Source organism: Alligator sinensis, unplaced genomic scaffold (assembly GCF_000455745.1).
Source record: "Alligator sinensis unplaced genomic scaffold, ASM45574v1 scaffold448_1, whole genome shotgun sequence".
In the NCBI taxonomy this organism is placed as follows: Eukaryota; Metazoa; Chordata; order Crocodylia; family Alligatoridae; genus Alligator; species Alligator sinensis.
In genome coordinates, this window is record NW_005841870.1 from 3,890,931 (window position 1) to 3,909,291 (window position 18,361).

Consider the following 18,361-nt stretch of genomic DNA (forward strand, 5'->3'; position numbering starts at 1 on the left):
AGAGAAAACTAACTTCTTCACAAAAATACAGGGAAAATGTTTAGACAGGCAGAATACTTAGGTTGTGCTAAGTACTGTGCTTAACACCTCTGCTAGATTTTGGCTAATTGCATGCAACCAATTTTTGTAGTCCTTAACAAAGCAAAGCTTTAAGTGGCAGCTTAGCTGCAGGAGTGTAGAATTTGCCTAAAACAGATGGGAAATTTATTTGGTGTCCCTGAGATCCTAATTATGACTTTTCTTTATTTCCTCCTTCCACAACCTGTGAACAGTCTCGTTTAAGGAGACAAGATGTTGGCTTGAAAAGTCACCTGGATCAGCTGGACCAGCAAATCAGTGAACTGAAGCTAGATGTTAGTAAGACCTCCAGCGAATATCTGGACAGTGACAGCCGTCCCAGCTCAGGTAACATATTTTTGATCGTTTGCTCTCAGGACTGTAGGTCTAGTGGAACTTGTATGAATGTGAACTGCTGAAAGAAACTTGGTTTATTAACTAAGTGAACATGATATTGCTGGTGTGATGTGGAAAAATACTGGAATATTTTAGCTTGTACTCAGAAAGATGATCAGGGATTTTTCAAGGATATTTTTTCATCAGAAAATACCAAATCACCAAAACCACAGCTTTCCATTGGACTCTGGTTATTGTTTTGACAAAGATGAATACTCTGTTCAAAAAGTTAGATGGAAGAAGATGAATAGCCTCATCCATTCAAGAATAACCATTAGCTGCCTAAGACACTTAGCAGAGATGTGGAAAATCAAGATTCAAATTCCTAGTCTATAGAATTTAGTCTAGGGCTTTGAAGTGCCATCTCAAAAATCCAGTTTGAGTACCACAGACACTGAAATAAGGCAGTTACATTTTCTGGCCCAATGAATAATTGTTATTAAAAAAAGGTCAAGTGGTCAGTCAGAGTCTGGATTGGCCACTGGGTAGACCACATACCTGGGGTGTGAGAGACTGAGGTTCAAGTCCCTGATTAGACTCAGGCAAACCAATTATGTGCACCTTGGTCCTCTTCATTCCCTGTATGCACTGCAATTGCTGGGTTGAGTGAGAGTCTCTCCCCTTTCAGGAAAATTCTAGTTTTTTCCCTGATATAAAAGAAGCATTTTGTTGAAAACTTTCATGAGATAAGAACAACCTCGTCCCGTTCATCTCTACATATCTATTGAAAATCCTTGCAATTAATACTTTTTTATAGTGCTGTGTGAGAGCTGAGCAGAAGTTAGACACTTCTCTGCCATTCACTTCCTCTTCAGACACAATTAGGACTCTTTTTCCTAGGTGTGCAATTTTTGCTTTTCTCATACATAATTTGGCAACATGGCACTTGTGGTGTATATTGACTGTACAAGTTGACAGCTTTCTGGAATGCTTAATTTGAAGAGTTGTGTGGCTGGAAGCATATACACAGTGCAAAGGAAAATAGCTGCTTTTACTATCATCCCTTCGCACAGACTCTGTCAAACTGCTGCCTATTTGACATAGGTGCCATGGAGTTGTGTTTTTTCTTTGTCCTCTAAGACAGTGGTTTTCAAACTGTGGTACACATGCGAGGGGTATGTGGCACTTTGCCAAAGGGTATGTGCCTAAATTTTAATAATGGCAATGGAGCTTCTGATTGGTCAATGTACAGTGAGTAATGGCACTGCCATGTATTGACATCAGTGTCAGTACTCTTCCTGAGAAATGAACGTGCAGAGACACATCAGGTATAGAGAATATGAGCAGCAATATTTTTCAGGTAAAGGGATACATGGCTAAAAAGGTCTGCAATCCACTGATCTAAGGCCTAAAGTTTTAAGCTGGAGCCAATAATATTCTTATCCAGCCTATCATCCTAGGATACCATCATCACACGAACGTAGACATTTGGTTCCCCAGGGACAGCTAGCAGTGGCATACCTTGTGCTGCTGCTAGTTGTCCCTAAGGAATGCCTGTGCCACACACCCTCTGGTGCATGGCAGGTTACCCCAGGTGGGGTAGGGAAGGATGGGGCTAGCACTGCGCTGGCCTGAGTAGCCTTACCTGGGGTCCTAGAGGCCTCCTGGGGCTGCAACAGCAGTGATCCTGCCACTTGGAGGCTGGCTGGCAATGGGAGTATGGCTCTGGCTGGCCGGACTCTGGTTCTGAGGGGCACATGTTGCCCCCACATGCCCCTCTGCTTTTTGCGCAGGTTTTTTTAACCCCTGGATATCCAAGAGTCAGCCCTCCCCAATCCCCACCCCAACACTGCTCCGTTGCAGCCCGAACCTCTGAATGTGCAGTATGTGGCACCACAGATGAGTCTGCGGCACCACATAAATCACAGCCGCACTCATCTGGACACAGTCACTGATAATAATTGAACCATCTATCCAAGAATGCTTACTCTTGAGCTATAATGCTGTTCTGTACTGTACTATGTCCTAGTGTGTCAAGAGTGAAGCCACAAACAATGTATCCATGGGAGCTAATCATGCTACCCTTGCTTTGACCACAACCCCTAGTACTTTAGGGATCATCGTTCAAGAGAAACATGCCTCCCAGTGTCCCCTGTAGTATCATCAGACGTGACCAGTTGAGACATCAGGTCAATCTCAATTTCTTCTTTTTAATACAAAAGTTAGCAAATGCTTGCAAAACTGCCCAGGGATTTTTGGGTGCCTACAATTTTTAAATTGAAGACACCTTAAAGGGACCTGTTTTTCAGGAAATACTGAGCACCCAGTCCCTAAAAATCAACCTATTTTGAAGATGTCTGATGTGGGCACCCAAAACTTGAGCTTTCCACAATCACTAGTCCCTTCTGAAAACCTAGGCTTCTACTTTGGGACATATGGCCATATTTTCAAAATAGATCATCTCTCATTGTCCTTTTCAGCGTGCAAGTAATCCTAATGGTATAGAGTTAAATGTGTTTGCATGTAAAGCTAGTTTGAGGCCTGAGTGAACTCTACCAATCCCAGTAATCTCTGGTTAAATTATAGCATATTTATGAGAATTGTGTCTCAGAAATATGCAAAACCCAAACAATTGTAAATATACTCCTGTGGCAAAGGGGATTTAATTTATTTGCTGCACTGTCTTGCCTGTCACACCAGGCCTCTCTTGGTCTGCTATCTCATAACATATAAACCAGAACAGTCTATTCCATAGTTGGGTTGTTGGCAAATAAACTGGTGCCCCGCACCTGAGCTAGCCTGGGTGAGGAGGGTGTGTGGACACCCAGCAGGACTAAAAACAAGACCTATCAAAGGGCGGGGATGAACTCCCTGTGAGCCAACAGCCATTCTACCTGGAAAGGAGATGGGCTTCATCAGGTCACTTTGCCTGAAGAATCACCAGCAATACAAAGCAAGTCAACTAACCTCATACTAGATGGGTCGAGGTGCAGATCTACAACAACCATATCCAAACACAGGGCGGAGCAAAAGAGGGTGCCTCTAAGATGCCCCAGTGGTTGCAGCAGCCTCAGGACTGACTTGATTTTACTGTACTGTTCTCCTATTCAGCCTGTTAAATCAGGGTAAATCAGAAAGATTTTCCTATTTATTTTAATTCTACAGGCTTTTATGACCTGAGTGATGGTGGTTCCTGCTCACTGTCCAACTCTTGTACATCTGTGTACAGTGAGTCCATATCCTCGTCCCACACCAGTCTGTTGCCCAGTGCTCAGCAGCCTAAAACAAGGCTCAGTGTGTTTGATTACCGACCCAAGTCTGCAGATGAAACCACGGTACACACCACCAAGTTCCAGCAGCAAGGAGTCTGTATCGGCAACAGATGTCGGATGAAGGCTAGCACAGTCATTTCTGGGACTCCCACCAGATCCAGACCAAGGCCAGTTTCCACAGGTAACTTGTTGCAGAGCTGGATGCTGTCTTAAGAGGACAGAGCCCCATGTTTCACTTTTAGCACCCTAAGATAATGCATGAAAAATACAATTAATAAGTAGCTTCATTTTAAACATAGAAGCAAACAAAGCAAAGGAAACAAAACACTACTCCAAACAACTTACTAACCTATGCTCAGATATATCATACTCAGACATTTTATGTAATGGTAGGAGCGGATGACATATACAAGGAAAATAAAACTAGCATATGAAGGCCAAGCTATTATACACAGTTGTGTAAATACTTTTTACTAAGATTACTGGTTTGTGAAATAAGCAATATTGCAACTAGTAGGGGAAATCTCTTGCATGGGTCCTGGGAAAAAAGGTGCCAAAAATGCAATCAGGAAGAGCAGTCTAACTTAGATATATATATAAGTTACATTGTTCTTCCTGATTTTACACACACACACACACACACACACACACACACACAGAATAAGATTACCAGAATCTAAATAGGAAATTCTGCCTCTGTAGAGAATAGTGTGCCTTAAGGGCAAGCCATTTAATATGATATGTCTTTTCTTAATCTGTTTGAGTAGAGTTTAGGGAGTATACTGCTGAGCTCAGAAAAATCAAGGAATATATAGGAATAGTTTAACTTAATATGGTATTTCTTTTCTTAATGCATTTTAAATGAGGATGGTAATACCACTCCACCTACATTCAAAATACTGTGGACAACCTAACCCATGTTTGTTTTCAGAATTTACTATTTCTAGGTGGGGGGTGATCTATACAGAGAGGTCACTTGACCTTGGCTGGATGGTGCTATGACCTATTTCATTCAGCAAGAACCTGAGAGCTTATCGTGCATTCAAATCTGGACTCTGGCTGTGTCCTTGAGCACACCCATTAATCTTCCTAAATCTTTGGTTTACCCAGTTGTAACATTATATAACATTTGCAAATTGATGGGTAAAGAGGAAAATTATATCAAAGCCTCTCAACTCAAGCACTTGTGCTTTTCAGGCCCACATTTATTCTTTTACACAGGTAGTGCTTTACCCTTTGGTTATTTTGCCAGGATCCCAGAAGTTACAACAGGAAACCCTCATCTGATTTTGGCAGAATGCTGCTCAACAGGGTAAATCAGCCCCTTCAGAACTCTATTATAGTACACCTAGCTCTTCTAAAACCAGCTAAGATTTTTCCCTGTACCACACTGCAGTTTACAGTGTAGGTATACTTTTAGATCAGCTGACTTTCTACCTGTTTGTGTTTACAGAGCAAAGCAAAAAAAAAAAAGCTCCAGAAATGCTCTGCAGTTTCTGAGGACGCTTTCTGTCCCATGAGAAAAATCTCTTGGGACACTTAAAAATGTCAAGCTGTCTGCAGGTATTCAACTGAAAATTCTGTTGTACAGTATTGTACCTGGGACATTTGCATGCATATTAATTCAACAGTCAGGATGTAATCTTAAACAGAATACTTTCCTAATGAGAATCCTTTAGACTTAGGACATTATTAGCAGGGTTTGACACTAGTATCTTTTTGTCTGACTTTTAATTTTGTGCTGATGGATACAATAGAAACAGTTCTTCTGGTATCTACTGCTGTCTTCTGACTACAGCATGGAACAAATTAATCTGTTCTCTCCACTTCATTTAAAAAGGGACAAAAGCATTGGATTTTAAAATTCTTACCCACATTCCAGCTCAGACAATGTTAGGAATATTTCCTCATATAAAGAAATCCTGGATTCATCTATATGTCTAAAATTAAGCAAAGGAAGGGCCTAAAGCTGTTGTGTAAGACAAATGAAAATGTATCAGTCCCAGAAGAAAATCGACTGACCACCCTTTACTTTGCAGCTGTGAAAAACTGTACAGAAATTCAACTAAGAATCCTTGGGGCTTTGGGCAACCAAGTTTAACTTCAAACAGCCTACAGGTTACTCCCAAGTATGATGAGGTCTGGACTAGGTCCCAGAAACTCCCAAGTTCAAGGGATGTCTCTTACACAGTTGAGGATTTAGCCCATTGTCCTTTATTTCTCTGGCAAATAAAGATTATTGTTTAGCCCATTCCTCAAATTGCCTTTTTGAAAAAAACACGCATGTACAACATAACATCCAATTCTTTCTCCCATTTAACAAAATCCCTGAATGTTGGCTATTAGAATTAAAGACTCTAGGAGCCTTGAATGACAAGTAACCAGTTCTCTTCAGAAAGGTACAAGGCACTGCAACCTTGCTGCCCAGTGACCTGAAAGATCCAATCTAGAGATTCCATTAAATTTGGAGGAGAGAACTGGTAACTATCTTCTTTGCTTCCTCACATGGCAAGTTTCTGAATCAACATGGATCTTAAATGGCTTTCCAGTGTACTTAAAGTGCCAGTGTTCAGTAGTGCCTAAATGAAGCACAGTATAGAAGAATACAGCCATAGTTTCCAGCACTTACAAGGTTAAGGGACGTTTTACTTTTAGCTCTATTTAAGCCCCTTATACATCAGTTGGTAGATGACTACAGATTTCCAAAGACATTCGCCTGCTGGGAATTTCAGGAATTTGTTTGCTCAGATACTTTGAGAAACCTAACCCTGAGGGAGTCTTCAGCTAGTGCAGAGGAAGAAGGATTAACAGGTCCTTGGATTGTTTTATATGACCTCAGTTTTAGATTTTGTTGTAGTTAGATCCTCTATTTTGTTTTTGTCCCCCGTCTTTCTCCATGAAATAAGAATAATTAAGTTTTTGGATGTGTTTGGGTTTTATGTGTGTGAGAGCATGCATCTTTAAAGGTCAAATTTTTTTATGTGCACAAATGTTAAACGATCACAGTATAAACCATCTGTAATGCACAGGTTCAGTTATTTAAAATCAGGGGAATCAGATGCTGATTTCCATTATGGCAGTGTAAATCCACACTGAAGGCATATTACACAGGATTTACAAGGTGGGTAACAGAACACAGCCTGGCCAACTGCATTTATCACTCTTATATAGAGGGATCTGTAAAGCATGTTTTCCTCATGCTTTTAAGATGCCTGCAAGAGATTGTACAAAAGAGGGTGGGCCTCTTAAAGGACTGAAGCTCATTTTTGTCATGATTACTTGCATACCAATGAAAGTGTTATATACTTTCTCATCCACAGGCATCTCCCTCTGAACTATGCCCCTGAAATATAAGGTAAAGTGGCATGACCTGTGATTTTTACCTCTTTTGTTAATTTCTGTCCAACCTCCAGGTGACCTAGAACGGCTTGTATCAGCAGACACCGCATTTCAGAAAGCGACAGACCCCAAATCTATGCCTCCTGTTTGTCATGGAGGAGAACATCAGTTCCACAACGTAGACCCCAAATACCAGAATGACTTGGTCTCCAGGAACGGCAATGATGTCTACCCTTACCCAAGTCCCCTTCATGCTGTGGCTTTACAAAGCCCTCTTTTTTCCTTGGTGGGGGTGCCCCTGGAAACAGACAATCATGCTCCCCCCAGTAAATCCACACCTGCTGTGACAGGTCCCAGCTTGATTAGGACTAGGCCAGTCATTGAGACCAGGCCAGGGGGTTACATCAACAAACTGCTCCAGTTGACAAGATGCAGAGGGAATAATCAGGCCGCTGCCAGTGAGCGGGTTTCAACAAAGAGCGAGCCATCCCCAATGCACCAGAGACTCATTATAACCCCCAGTGCTGGCGGAGTGAAAATTAACAGCAGCAACAGCCAGCTGGAAAAACAACTGAGCTCTCTGGAAAGTAACAAAGCTGAAGGGAAGCTGCAGAGAGAGGTGCCTGAGGGGGAATGTGCCAAGCAGCAGGAGACTGTGCAGTGTGTGAATGCAGAGCAGGCATCCACCATGCCTGACACAGAGCCATCAGCTGTAAATAGTTGTTACTCTGCCAAGTCAACTGCCAGGAGTTCTCCTCTGACAGAAACGAGGGAGAGCAGCCTGGAGCACAGTTCTTCCAGCTCGCAGCCATGCCATGAGGATGACAGGCTGGGCACTTTCAACATGAAAGCCCTCCTGCCCAGAAAGCCTAACAGAAGGGGCAGTAGCCTCAAAGTGGCTAATGTGAGAGGTCACGAGCTACCAGCTCAGAGTGAATTTGTCCATGCCCAGTTTGTCCCTGCAGAATCCCATCGAGTTAGAGTGAGGTTTGCCAACTCCAAAATGAAGTCTGTGAAAATCAAGAGGAGGAACAATGAGAAGCTGCCCAGGCCTGGGAAGCTGAGCTATTGTACAGAAAAGCCAAAGGCAGTCCACCTGGCTGCCAGGTTCCCTGCTGAATGCCATCAGCCTCAGAGGCAGCATGGAGCAAAGGGCCTTCTTAGGAAACCTACCTATGCTGGGGAGGTTACAGGCAGATCTTGCTCAGAATCCAGCCTGTTCCCTGTGCAATTCAGAATGCCCCCTGTGCCATCCAGGCCTGACCTTTACAGGGCATCTTCTAATGCCCTCTATTCTCTTGAAACTACTTATGTAGACACAGCCATCAAGAAGAAACAGCGCAAGTGGCAGTCCACTGTGGAGATCTCAGCGAAGGCCCATATTGCCAGTGGTTTTGGCTTTGGGCCCCCAAGACAGCCCATAAGGAGAGCAGGGGTCCTGCGTGCTGTGAGCGTGAGGGCACGTTCAAAGCCTCACCGCCATGAAACGTATGCCAAAAGTGAGTCAGACCACTCTGAGTACTCTGCTGAATGTGCTTCCCTCTTTCACTCCACCATTGCAGAGACCAGTGAAGGTGAGGTTAGTGACTACACAGCCAACCGCTTTGGGGACAGTGAGTCCAGTGAAAGTGATTCAGATGGCAGTAGCCATAGTAGTAGCTTCACTCTTGACTATGACGATGGAGATGACAGCGAGTTGATCTGGCCTGAAACATCTGTCCGGCAATCTGCAGCTGTCCAAACCTCTTCCAAACCTCTTCCCCCCATGCCCAAAATCTGCCGCATTAAAGCCTCAAAGGCACTGAAGAAGAAGATTAGGAGATTCCAACCTGCTTCTCTAAAGGTTATGACCATGGTTTAAGTGAGAGCAAACATCTGTATTTCCCAATGAGACATCAAGCTGGCTCTGGCTCGTTTGCAAAACAAAAGGGCTGATGCTCAAAGAAAAGGATTTTCTTAAACGAACTGTGAACAACCCTGAATCAACACAAGGGACCTTTTCATTTGCTAATGCCTGTATATAAATGTCACTGTATCTAATTTCCTCTTTTGCCATTTAGTCTGTAAATACTATTGTGTATATAGGGCAATGTCTTTTCTACAATACTTCAGAGGTCACTGTGTTAAAAACAAAATGTTAATATGAGCTAACATGTTTGAACAGGCTCTGCCACAAGATTCTGTGAGACGCCTCTTGGTGGCTTGTAGTCCAGGGGCATACAGAGAATTGACCCAGCCTGAGACACAGGCCTCCTAAGAAGGCCTCACTATTCTCCAGATAAAGACCCTGAAGCTTCCCTCCCTCCAGCGAGATTCTCTCCATAATATGAGACCTCAACTCACAAGAAAGTATCTCCCTTCCATTGAGTCATATTCACTCCCCATTAAATGCCCATCTGTCACTCTGCTCCTCTAACTGAGCACCACCAGAGCACTTGGTTCGGTTTCCTCCACACTTTGGTAGATCATTCCCAGCCAACCCTCAATCATTAAGAGGTATCAAGTTTAAAAGGGAGGGGAATGTACTGATGAAGAAGAACAAGACATTAACGATAGTTTGCTATATACAAAATTGAAGGCATAAATATGATGTTAAAAAACCTGTCTGCCATTTTTTTCATGCGTTAAGATAGACTGTTTCCTGAATGGGCAAAAAAGAACACTGTACCATAGCTGTGGCTGAGAGTGTAACAGTTTTCCCCTTGCCATTGCAGACTCAATAAATACTATTTAATGTTCTCCTGAAAACAATCTGTGTCTGGCTGTCTTTCAGGATTGTTAGGAGTGGAACTGAACTTCAAAAGTTCTTAAAGTGTGATGCCTGCCAGCAGTACCAGAAGAAAGGAGAAGTCCATTGTTTCCTATTGCTTTTGTGTGTTTTCCGGATAAGTTGTTCTTCAGTCAAGAGTCATCCTAGTATGGCTGACCATTATCACTTAACAATGTCCTTTGGGCCTTCAGCTCAAGATGCCCAGAACATGCCAGTTAACTAGTAGAATAAGTCAGTTTTAGAAAAAAGATTCAGCAAAGTATTTTCTTCAAGGGTTGATGCTTATAACAGTTGCTTATAAACCTAAGTGGTAAATAAACTAAAAACTTCCCCAGTTTTAGAATGCATCTTCATACCCTCAACCATGCAGCACACAGACAGCAGTGATAGTTTAAGTACCAGTAGAAGCCCAATTGTAGAATCCCTGAGGTGCAGTGCCAGCTAATTTACCCTGTTTCTTGGGTGGATTTTCCAGTCCATGTTGATCTTTATGCTGGAGTACCTATACCAGTGTCAGTGCCTGAGCTAAGTAGTTTAAAGCTAGCTGAAGCACTTCTGTGACTAAAACGAAGTTACTTCCATGACTACAATGTAGACATACCCATTAGGCTCAACCCCATTATATAAACTCCCAAGCAACCATTTTTCAGTTTGGTCTTTGCACTGCCTCAGGCAGAGAGTTTGGGAGTTATATCAACAGTGGTCCATTTTAGCTTGGAGGAGAGGTGGTTAAAGCCAGTCATGATAACAATGTTGAATATCTAGAAGGCTGCCATAAAGAAGAGGTATCAATTCCCCTGTGCTGCAGAGGGCAGGATGTGAAGCAATGGCTCTAAATTGCAGCAAAGTGGATTTAGATTAGGTATCAGGAAAAACTTCCTTACTGTTAGAGAAGTAAATCAGCGGGGGACTCCTTCACTGGAGGTTTTCAAGATGAGGCTGAAGAAGCATTGGGCAGGGATGATTTATGAATAGCATTCCTTCATTCATGCAAGAGAGTGGACCAGGTGATTCTTGAGTTCCCTTCCAAACATGAATCTCTGACTAAAGTGACACTAGTGTGATTTTCAAACCAATTCTGTTCAGTTGTTTCAAATATGCACATGGAGACTATAAATTTAAACTTGGTTTACAGAGGCTTAGCTTACACTTCTGCATTTACAGGTGCAATCTGAACTGACATAACCCACTTTAAACTGGTATAAGCATGCATACTCAAAAATGAATTTGCTGTTAGGTTAAAAACATGCAATTTGTGCCTTTAGGTAATCACTTTTTATTCTTTTTCTTGGCACAGGGAGGTAGAAATGGAGTTCAAGTTCATGCCTTGTTTATTAGCATCCAAGTGTCAACCCCCAGCACCCTATATCTCAGTACCCCCTTAGAAACATTCCTGTCAGAGATGTAGGGCATCTCAGTTACTTTGGTAAATAAATGAGCTGGATCCGAAATAAACACAGGTTTATAGCAGAAACTGCATGAGAATGTTTCCTCCAAGGATTCATTAACAAACCAAATCATGACTGAACTTCTAACCAAGGTCTTTTATTCCTTGTTGGCATGCAAGCTCTGCTTTAGCTTTAAAACACTTTATATTTTTGGAAAATGAGGTACAGATCACTTTTTCCAGAACTTCTCTAAGAACCCTGCCAGGATAAGAACCCAGATGTCCTGAGTCCTAGACCTGGGCCTCTCCCATAAGATCATCCTTCCTCACTGCTCTATTGACGTTATCCCTACTAAGACCATACCTGCTTCATGTTATAATTGAGGGGAGCAGAAATCACTTACATATTAACAGTGGAGTTTCCCAGTTAAGCAGAATCCAGTGCTAAAAATGAATACATTGACACCATTACTTGCTCTTTTAGTTATCTGTGATTAATGCTGACTCTTTCCATTTCAGACAAAGTGGTATTAAAATGCAAGCATTTAATGGCCAACATGGATTTACACACTAACATTCCAGTAAGGTGAATAGTGACATTTCACAATTCTGTTAGTAGTTTTCGTATTTCTGTGTTTACCTGCAAATCTATCAAGATAGTAATTTATGTCATGTTGGCTTTCCTCAGCACTTTTTCATGAAAGAAAAAGCTTTGACTCTAGAGACCATGGCAAATGTTACATAAGAAATCTCAAATTAATGAATTTTCTGTATTTGCAGGTCACCTTTGCTTCTACTTAAACATTAGCAGTTTCTGTTGTGAAGCCACTTTAACTCCAGCCTACAAGAAGAGGCCTCATCTTAAAGCACTGATTCTAAACCAGGATGCTGTGGCAACCCAGGATGCCTTGAGAGATTTGCAAGGATGCTGTGGGGTGCCACACAATGTTAGCACTGTTAGATGAACAAACCTGATTCACAATATAAGCCCAGAGTTTCACAGAGGATTCAGTTGCATTCTAAGAAACAGAAAAATGCTCTTTAGTCAAAATAAAAGTGAAAATTAAGAGCTGGGATTTTTTGAGGAGTGCCTTGAGTCTAAATAGAGTATAATACCATACTTTGGGTACATGTTCTCACAAACTATGAAATTCATGTTGTACCCTACATGCAATCTAGTACGTGATAAGGGTCTAAATCTACTTTCCCTTCATTTAAAAAAACCAATCCTAGTTTGTTTGTTTTTAAACAAGTCCCCTCTGCTGATTTTTTTAAAGCTTAGTAACAATTCTACTGCTCTATGTGATAGGCCATCATTTATAACTGGGGATGGATTTGTAAACCTCCACTGGAAGGGAAAATGTCTTGGGTTCTGGGCCATGATTCTGCCACCGATGGTGTTTCTGCATACCAGTCACTTGATAGGGAACAATGAGATAACTTCTATCCCTATCAGGGGGCCAGGGCCAAACCCCAAGATCCATGGCCTTCCAGGCTACTGCCACTCTCTGACCTGGTCTCCTGGCCCTACGGGTCTTTCCCTCCTGGTTGTTCAGTGGTTGTTCAGCTTCTGCAGGAGCAATGGAGGGTGTTCTTGGCACTGCTGAAAAGTAGGGGTGTTGGGTGGGGGGGTTACAACTGGGTTTCCCATTCTCTGGTCAAGGGTCCTAATAGTCACTAAAAAGTGTGAGACCCCCTCCTCCTCCAAACAGGTGCTTGTTGAGATGGGGGGGGGGGCGGGGTTTGGTGGGGGGAAGTGGGGCTTAGTGTTTACATGCTTTTCCAGGTACAATAAGATTTGCTTCTAGTGTAAGTGACTGGAGGTGTTTCTTCTGAGCATGCCAAAATGCCACTTATGCAGTGTGCTACTTAGAGCTGCATAAGTGCTGTTTATCTGCCTAAAAGGAAATTGTATTTGGGCCTTATATGGCCAAGTACTAGTCTGACCCCTATCAGTGAAATAATCTACTGCAGTGTCTCTGATACTTCAATACCTTGCCAGGTATTTTGTCATTTGCATCTGTATGACACTAGTAAACAGTTACTCACACAGGTGAGTAGCCTTGCCTTCCCACATTGCAGAGGTGTGGATGACTACCCAAGAGGAAAGCAGTATATAATCCAGCCCAAAATGCAAATTAGGAGGGTTAAAGAGAAGGAGAAAGTAAGGCAATATGGGTATATGAAAACTAGGAGGAAAAAGAGGCAAAGGAGAACTGATTTAAGAGGGTGAGGAAAGAACAAAAGAGAAAGATAACAAGACTAAATTATAGAAAATCCATAGATCTGTCAGACTAGGAGGGGCCAGTATCATGGCCTAATCTTACCTACTTAACTGGGCTGTAGACTTCACCTGTTCTCCACAACAAAAAACTTGCGACAGAAGAGAAAACTTGATAACAGAAAGGAAAAATAAAAACCCCAGGTGTTTGCTTGCTTCTTTTTTGTTTGTTAAAGGAAAATAGATTTGCAGGTAGAGGGCTAAAATATAGGGGAAGGACTTGGGACTGAGGAATAAAAACAAAAAAACCACCATGCGGAAGAAAATATGTTTCTCTCATCCTTTTTACCACTTTGTGCCAATTTATTTGGGAAGGGGGGAGGCAGACTTCTTCGTAGAAAAAAAAGAAGATGGAGGAATACCCACATTTCCCTCCTCCCTGCCAGGCAGTTCTACACAAATTTCCTAATCCCAACCTAAATCATTCTCTGTTCTTCTGCTATCCCACCCATAATGGGTAAAACCTGCTAGAGATTTCTCGTGCTGAAAAGGATGGGTACTCCACAGTAGATGAAGACTTCACTTTCCTTGAAACAAACAGAGATACTAAAATGATTGTAAAATATATTTCAATTATTATAGTTCTGATTGTTTAAGGCTTCATTCTGCAAGATGCTGACCCCCTTAACTCAAAATGACTGGAGAACTGAGGATGTTCAGCATCAAACCAACACGCAATGAAAAATACTTCCCCTTTTGTTTTCTGCATAGAAGAAATCCACAAAATCCTCCAGCTCTGACTCTCTAGTCTAGGATGATAATGGCTTGAAAGAATGCAAAATATGTCAATTGGTGATGTCTAGCACTAAGCCTGCTGCATTTTAGGGGTGAGAAATGTATCACCTCTGCAGTGATTTTAATTAGCAAGTCTAGTTCAAATGGCTGGGGTAGAAATAACTTCTTGAAGCCTCTGCACTGCCACAGCTAACATCTATTGTTGTTGCCAGACACCTCTACTGAATCAAGATCATCCATCACTGAAATGTATGGAGCAGTTCAAGAGCTTCCTTTGTCAAAGAAAGAAGTTTACACTTCAGTATCAGAGCAAATTGCTCCTAAACATTAAAAAGGAAGGAGGATTAAGGGAGTTTTAGGAGGAATTTACAGAATAGATCACAATGATGAGCTTAATGACTCATTAATTCTTTTATTGCTTTAATAATGTTGGAATTAGATAATTACAGACTGTCTTGGCCTTGACACAAACTATTTTTCTGTCAGATTAAGTGTGTGTGTGTGTGTGTGTGTGTGTGTGTGTGTGTCTCAAGCACAATACTGACATTTTCAAGTACAGAGTGCACAGTGGGAGATAGCTCCCAGTATTGACCCTATAGAGCAATATCAGGAAACTACTATCCTATTCAGATGCCATCCTTCTATTAAAACTTCAGCCTGGGATTACTTCGTGTCAACTACCATGCCTTTTCAAGTGGAAAGTACAGATCCCTTGATACTCTTTGAAAACAGTAATGCATAATTTACGTGCCAGCCAGCTTATGTCCTGCTCTGAATAAATGTCCAAGGCTATATTGGATTTTTTTCCTATTTGCATAAATCACTTCTTTGTTTACCTATACAGTAAATCACAGAGTCCTGCAAACCAGTTTCCCTCTTGGATTCTGCTGGCTTCCACTGACATAATCCTGAATACACAATCTGCAGTGATAGAAAGTATGCCCAGAGAAAGTTTGATGCAAAGCAAAGTGTCCACAAATCCCACCTCCATCATAGGAGTGGGTTCAAACTAGCCACACCCCAAGAAAGGGCAGGGAAGGTAGGATGTCCAAGCACAGTTCAGATTCAATACAGGTAGCCTTCATTTTAAGGACTCCTATAAAACCCCACCTCGGTATCGAAGGTGCCAGCCATTGGTGACATCTGTAGAGAAGGGTAGCATAGTTCGTGCAAAGCCTGTCTGTACAGCCACAGGATGATTTATCCTTGGACAGAGCCAGCCACCTACCGCCATAAGTTGTAATGTGTATCCCACATTCAACAAAGAATTAATCCAACCCTTCATATCAAGCTCACTCCCAGCAAAATCATTTTGAGGCATGCATCTTTTGAATACCTGTATGACATTATAAAAACGTCTTGAAAAAATTAGTTCAAGACTTCTGAAATTTGCCATGGAGAAATACATAAACCTCTCATGTATACTGACCAAGCATTTAGAACTGAGCATTTTCTCACAGTCATTGCACAGTGGAATCTGGGATACTACAATCATTTCCTATTCTGCATATAGCAATGGAACACTAGCCCTTCAGACAGAAGTGCAAGGTGACACGTCAGGAAATGCTAAGCTGAGATTTATTTTATTAATATTGTTCAGAATTAAAATCATTGTTAGATTTCCAACTGCACTCCAGTAATGATACCTTCTGGAGTAAGAGGGTATGTCTACGTATGATATTAATGCATTTCGTGCCAGAGTTTATGGCTCCTGGGCACAGCATTTACACGTGTGCCTGAGACCAGAGCATGTTGAGCCAGGGCAGCACAGCTCCAGCTGATAGTGGGCCCTGAGGGTCATCCTGCCAGCCCAGAGCTGCTCCACCCCAGCAAGCACAACATACTGCGGAGGGGCTGGCTGGGGTACAAGGGTGCTACAGTGCAGGGAGCCCTACACTGTATAACCTTGTGCCCCAGCCACTGTCATTGTCTACATGTGCTTTTCAATGGAGTAAATAACTCCGCCATAAGATAGTACTTGTTTCGGCAGTACTATCCCATGGCAGAATTAATTATTTACTCCAGCCTAATAGGGGCGCATGTGTAGATGTTGATACTTTACTAGGAGCTAATTAGTCAACTCTGCAGTAAAACACCTCATGTAGATGTACCTAGTGTTGATAAAAGAGCAGAATCTAATGGCCATTAATTCTGTTAATTCAACATATAACAGAAGCTAAAGATTCCTATTGCCTAATATTGATTAAAAACAAAATAACAAAATAGAGTTCCAGTATTTTTTCATCCTCTGTCAGCTGCTCATGAGTTCAGAATTTGTACTTAAGGACACAGTGGGTCAAATTCATCCTTGGCATAAGCCCACTGAAGTTAGTGGAAATGCTATGGGGATAACTTTGTCCTAGCACATGCAAGCCTCAGAATGTCAGGGAGTGGGATGATTGGAATAACAGATGAAGAATGAGAAAGAGGATTTTGAAACTTTCTCTCATTTTTTTATTGGACCACAACCTATAGAAATATCAGCATTTATGCATGGATTTTCTCCAAGGCAGCATTTCTCAACCCATGGGTCAGGACCCAAAAGTGGGTTGCAAAAATATTTGAAAGGCTTGCAAACAAACTTTAAAAATGGATTCTCCTTTAAAGGAGAAAAATGTGAGAACTGGTGACTTTTCCCTTGTAGGCTGGCAGAGTTCCACACGCTGTGGGGCTGGGGCCTGGGGGTGGGGGCAGCAGGTCAGGAATGAGGGGCACTGGGTCAGGACTGGCTGTTGATGTTTACAGATGGGTCCTGGTACAAAAAAGGTTGAGGACCACTGCTCTAAGGGATAGCCAGAGACAGGGTTATTGATGTTATTTGTGGCAGAGTGAGGGAGGTAATGGGGCTATGCAAAATGGTGACTCTTCCTATTCATTTCTGGATTGAAAAACTCAAACTGAAATAAATAAAAGCAACTGGAAATCTTCCCACCCACGCAAAGTCATGAATGTAGAGAAGACAGTAAACACAGACCCAATTAACCTTGCAGACCTGGCTACCCAATATCCCACAGGAAACCTAAGGAGATAAATCACAAACCTTTGTATCCAAACTCAGGGGGACTTCAGTGAGTGTACCTCTGAAAATCAGGTCATTTATTCTGGGTGTCTAATGATGGGTACCCAAGTTAGAAAACACCGGCCTAACAGTGCTCTCAAATAATGTTCTACCCCTCCCCACCAAACTACATGATCCTTTCACGCTTTCCAAATGCCTTCAAGTTAACTCTTACCTTGCCTAAAGCCAGAGGCCTTGAATATCCACCGGGAACACTTTGAAGCACTAACACCTTCATAAGGTATGTTTTCACCACTCTCAGTGCCACAACTGAAGGATGAAGGCTTATTATTTATTCAACTTCTAAATGTTCAAGACACTGCAGAAGCAACACCATTCTATGGCAATGGTTCAAACTAAAACTAGGAGCTTGTCTACATTACAGGCCTTCTACTAGCAGAAGATCTGCTGGCATGCAGAAACTGCCACAAGAAAATTGCCAAAGCACATATATACAACTGCATGGCCTCTGACAAGTCTGTGACTCAGGAGTTTTAACAGCTGGCTATAGTGCACTCCGAGACACACCATCTGTTAAAGGGGCCGCCGAAAGCGGCGGAAAGCGTGGACACCTCTATAAGTGTTTCTGTGGACAGCCAAAGGCTTCTGTCCCTCACAGACCTGGCATTGCTCTGTTAACAAAAAGAAAGGGTTCTGTCACCATAAGGGAGCCATCAGTATGAGACATTCACAATTTGCCAGCAGAACTTGAGTTGGATAAACTTCCAAAAATCCAAAAATGCAGTTCTGAAGTAACTTTCCAATCAGAATGCTTCTCTGAATGTACCTGACAATAGCGATGTAGCAGCTTCTTGTGTAGTCCATCACTGTTTCTCCTCCTTACTGACTGAAAGCTGGAAAACTTGAGTCAGAGGAACACAAGCAAAGAAAAAAAAATGAGCTAATCAATTCTTGGTCTTGAAAAGCTGGGCTAGTGTTGATATTAGGGTGGAGGATCGAGTGGGAGAAGTTCCTTTCATCATCAGAAATCTCTTGCCTACCTATGTAATTTCCCCCTTCTGCAATGCTTTGGAAACCCACCACTAGCCATCTATTCTGAACAGAAAGAAGTTGACCTTTCAGAAAAGGGTAAAAGAGAAAGGAAAATACAATTATTCTACCTCCA

The 18,361-nt window shown here is 42.1% G+C and overlaps 1 protein-coding gene across 1 annotated transcript in view; it reads left to right on the plus strand.

Moving 5' to 3' along the window:
* DACT2 (dishevelled binding antagonist of beta catenin 2) overlaps nucleotides 1–9,743 on the plus strand; it is a 55,239-nt gene extending 45,496 nt beyond the window's left edge. Inside the window, exons 4-6 of the mRNA XM_025194750.1 lie at nucleotides 273–405; nucleotides 3,559–3,846; nucleotides 7,079–9,743. Coding sequence (XP_025050535.1) covers nucleotides 273–405; nucleotides 3,559–3,846; nucleotides 7,079–8,865 — 2,208 coding nt within the window. The 3' untranslated portion in view covers nucleotides 8,866–9,743. The remainder of the gene's footprint in view (nucleotides 1–272; nucleotides 406–3,558; nucleotides 3,847–7,078) is intronic.
* Nucleotides 9,744–18,361: the final 8,618 nt, after the last annotated feature.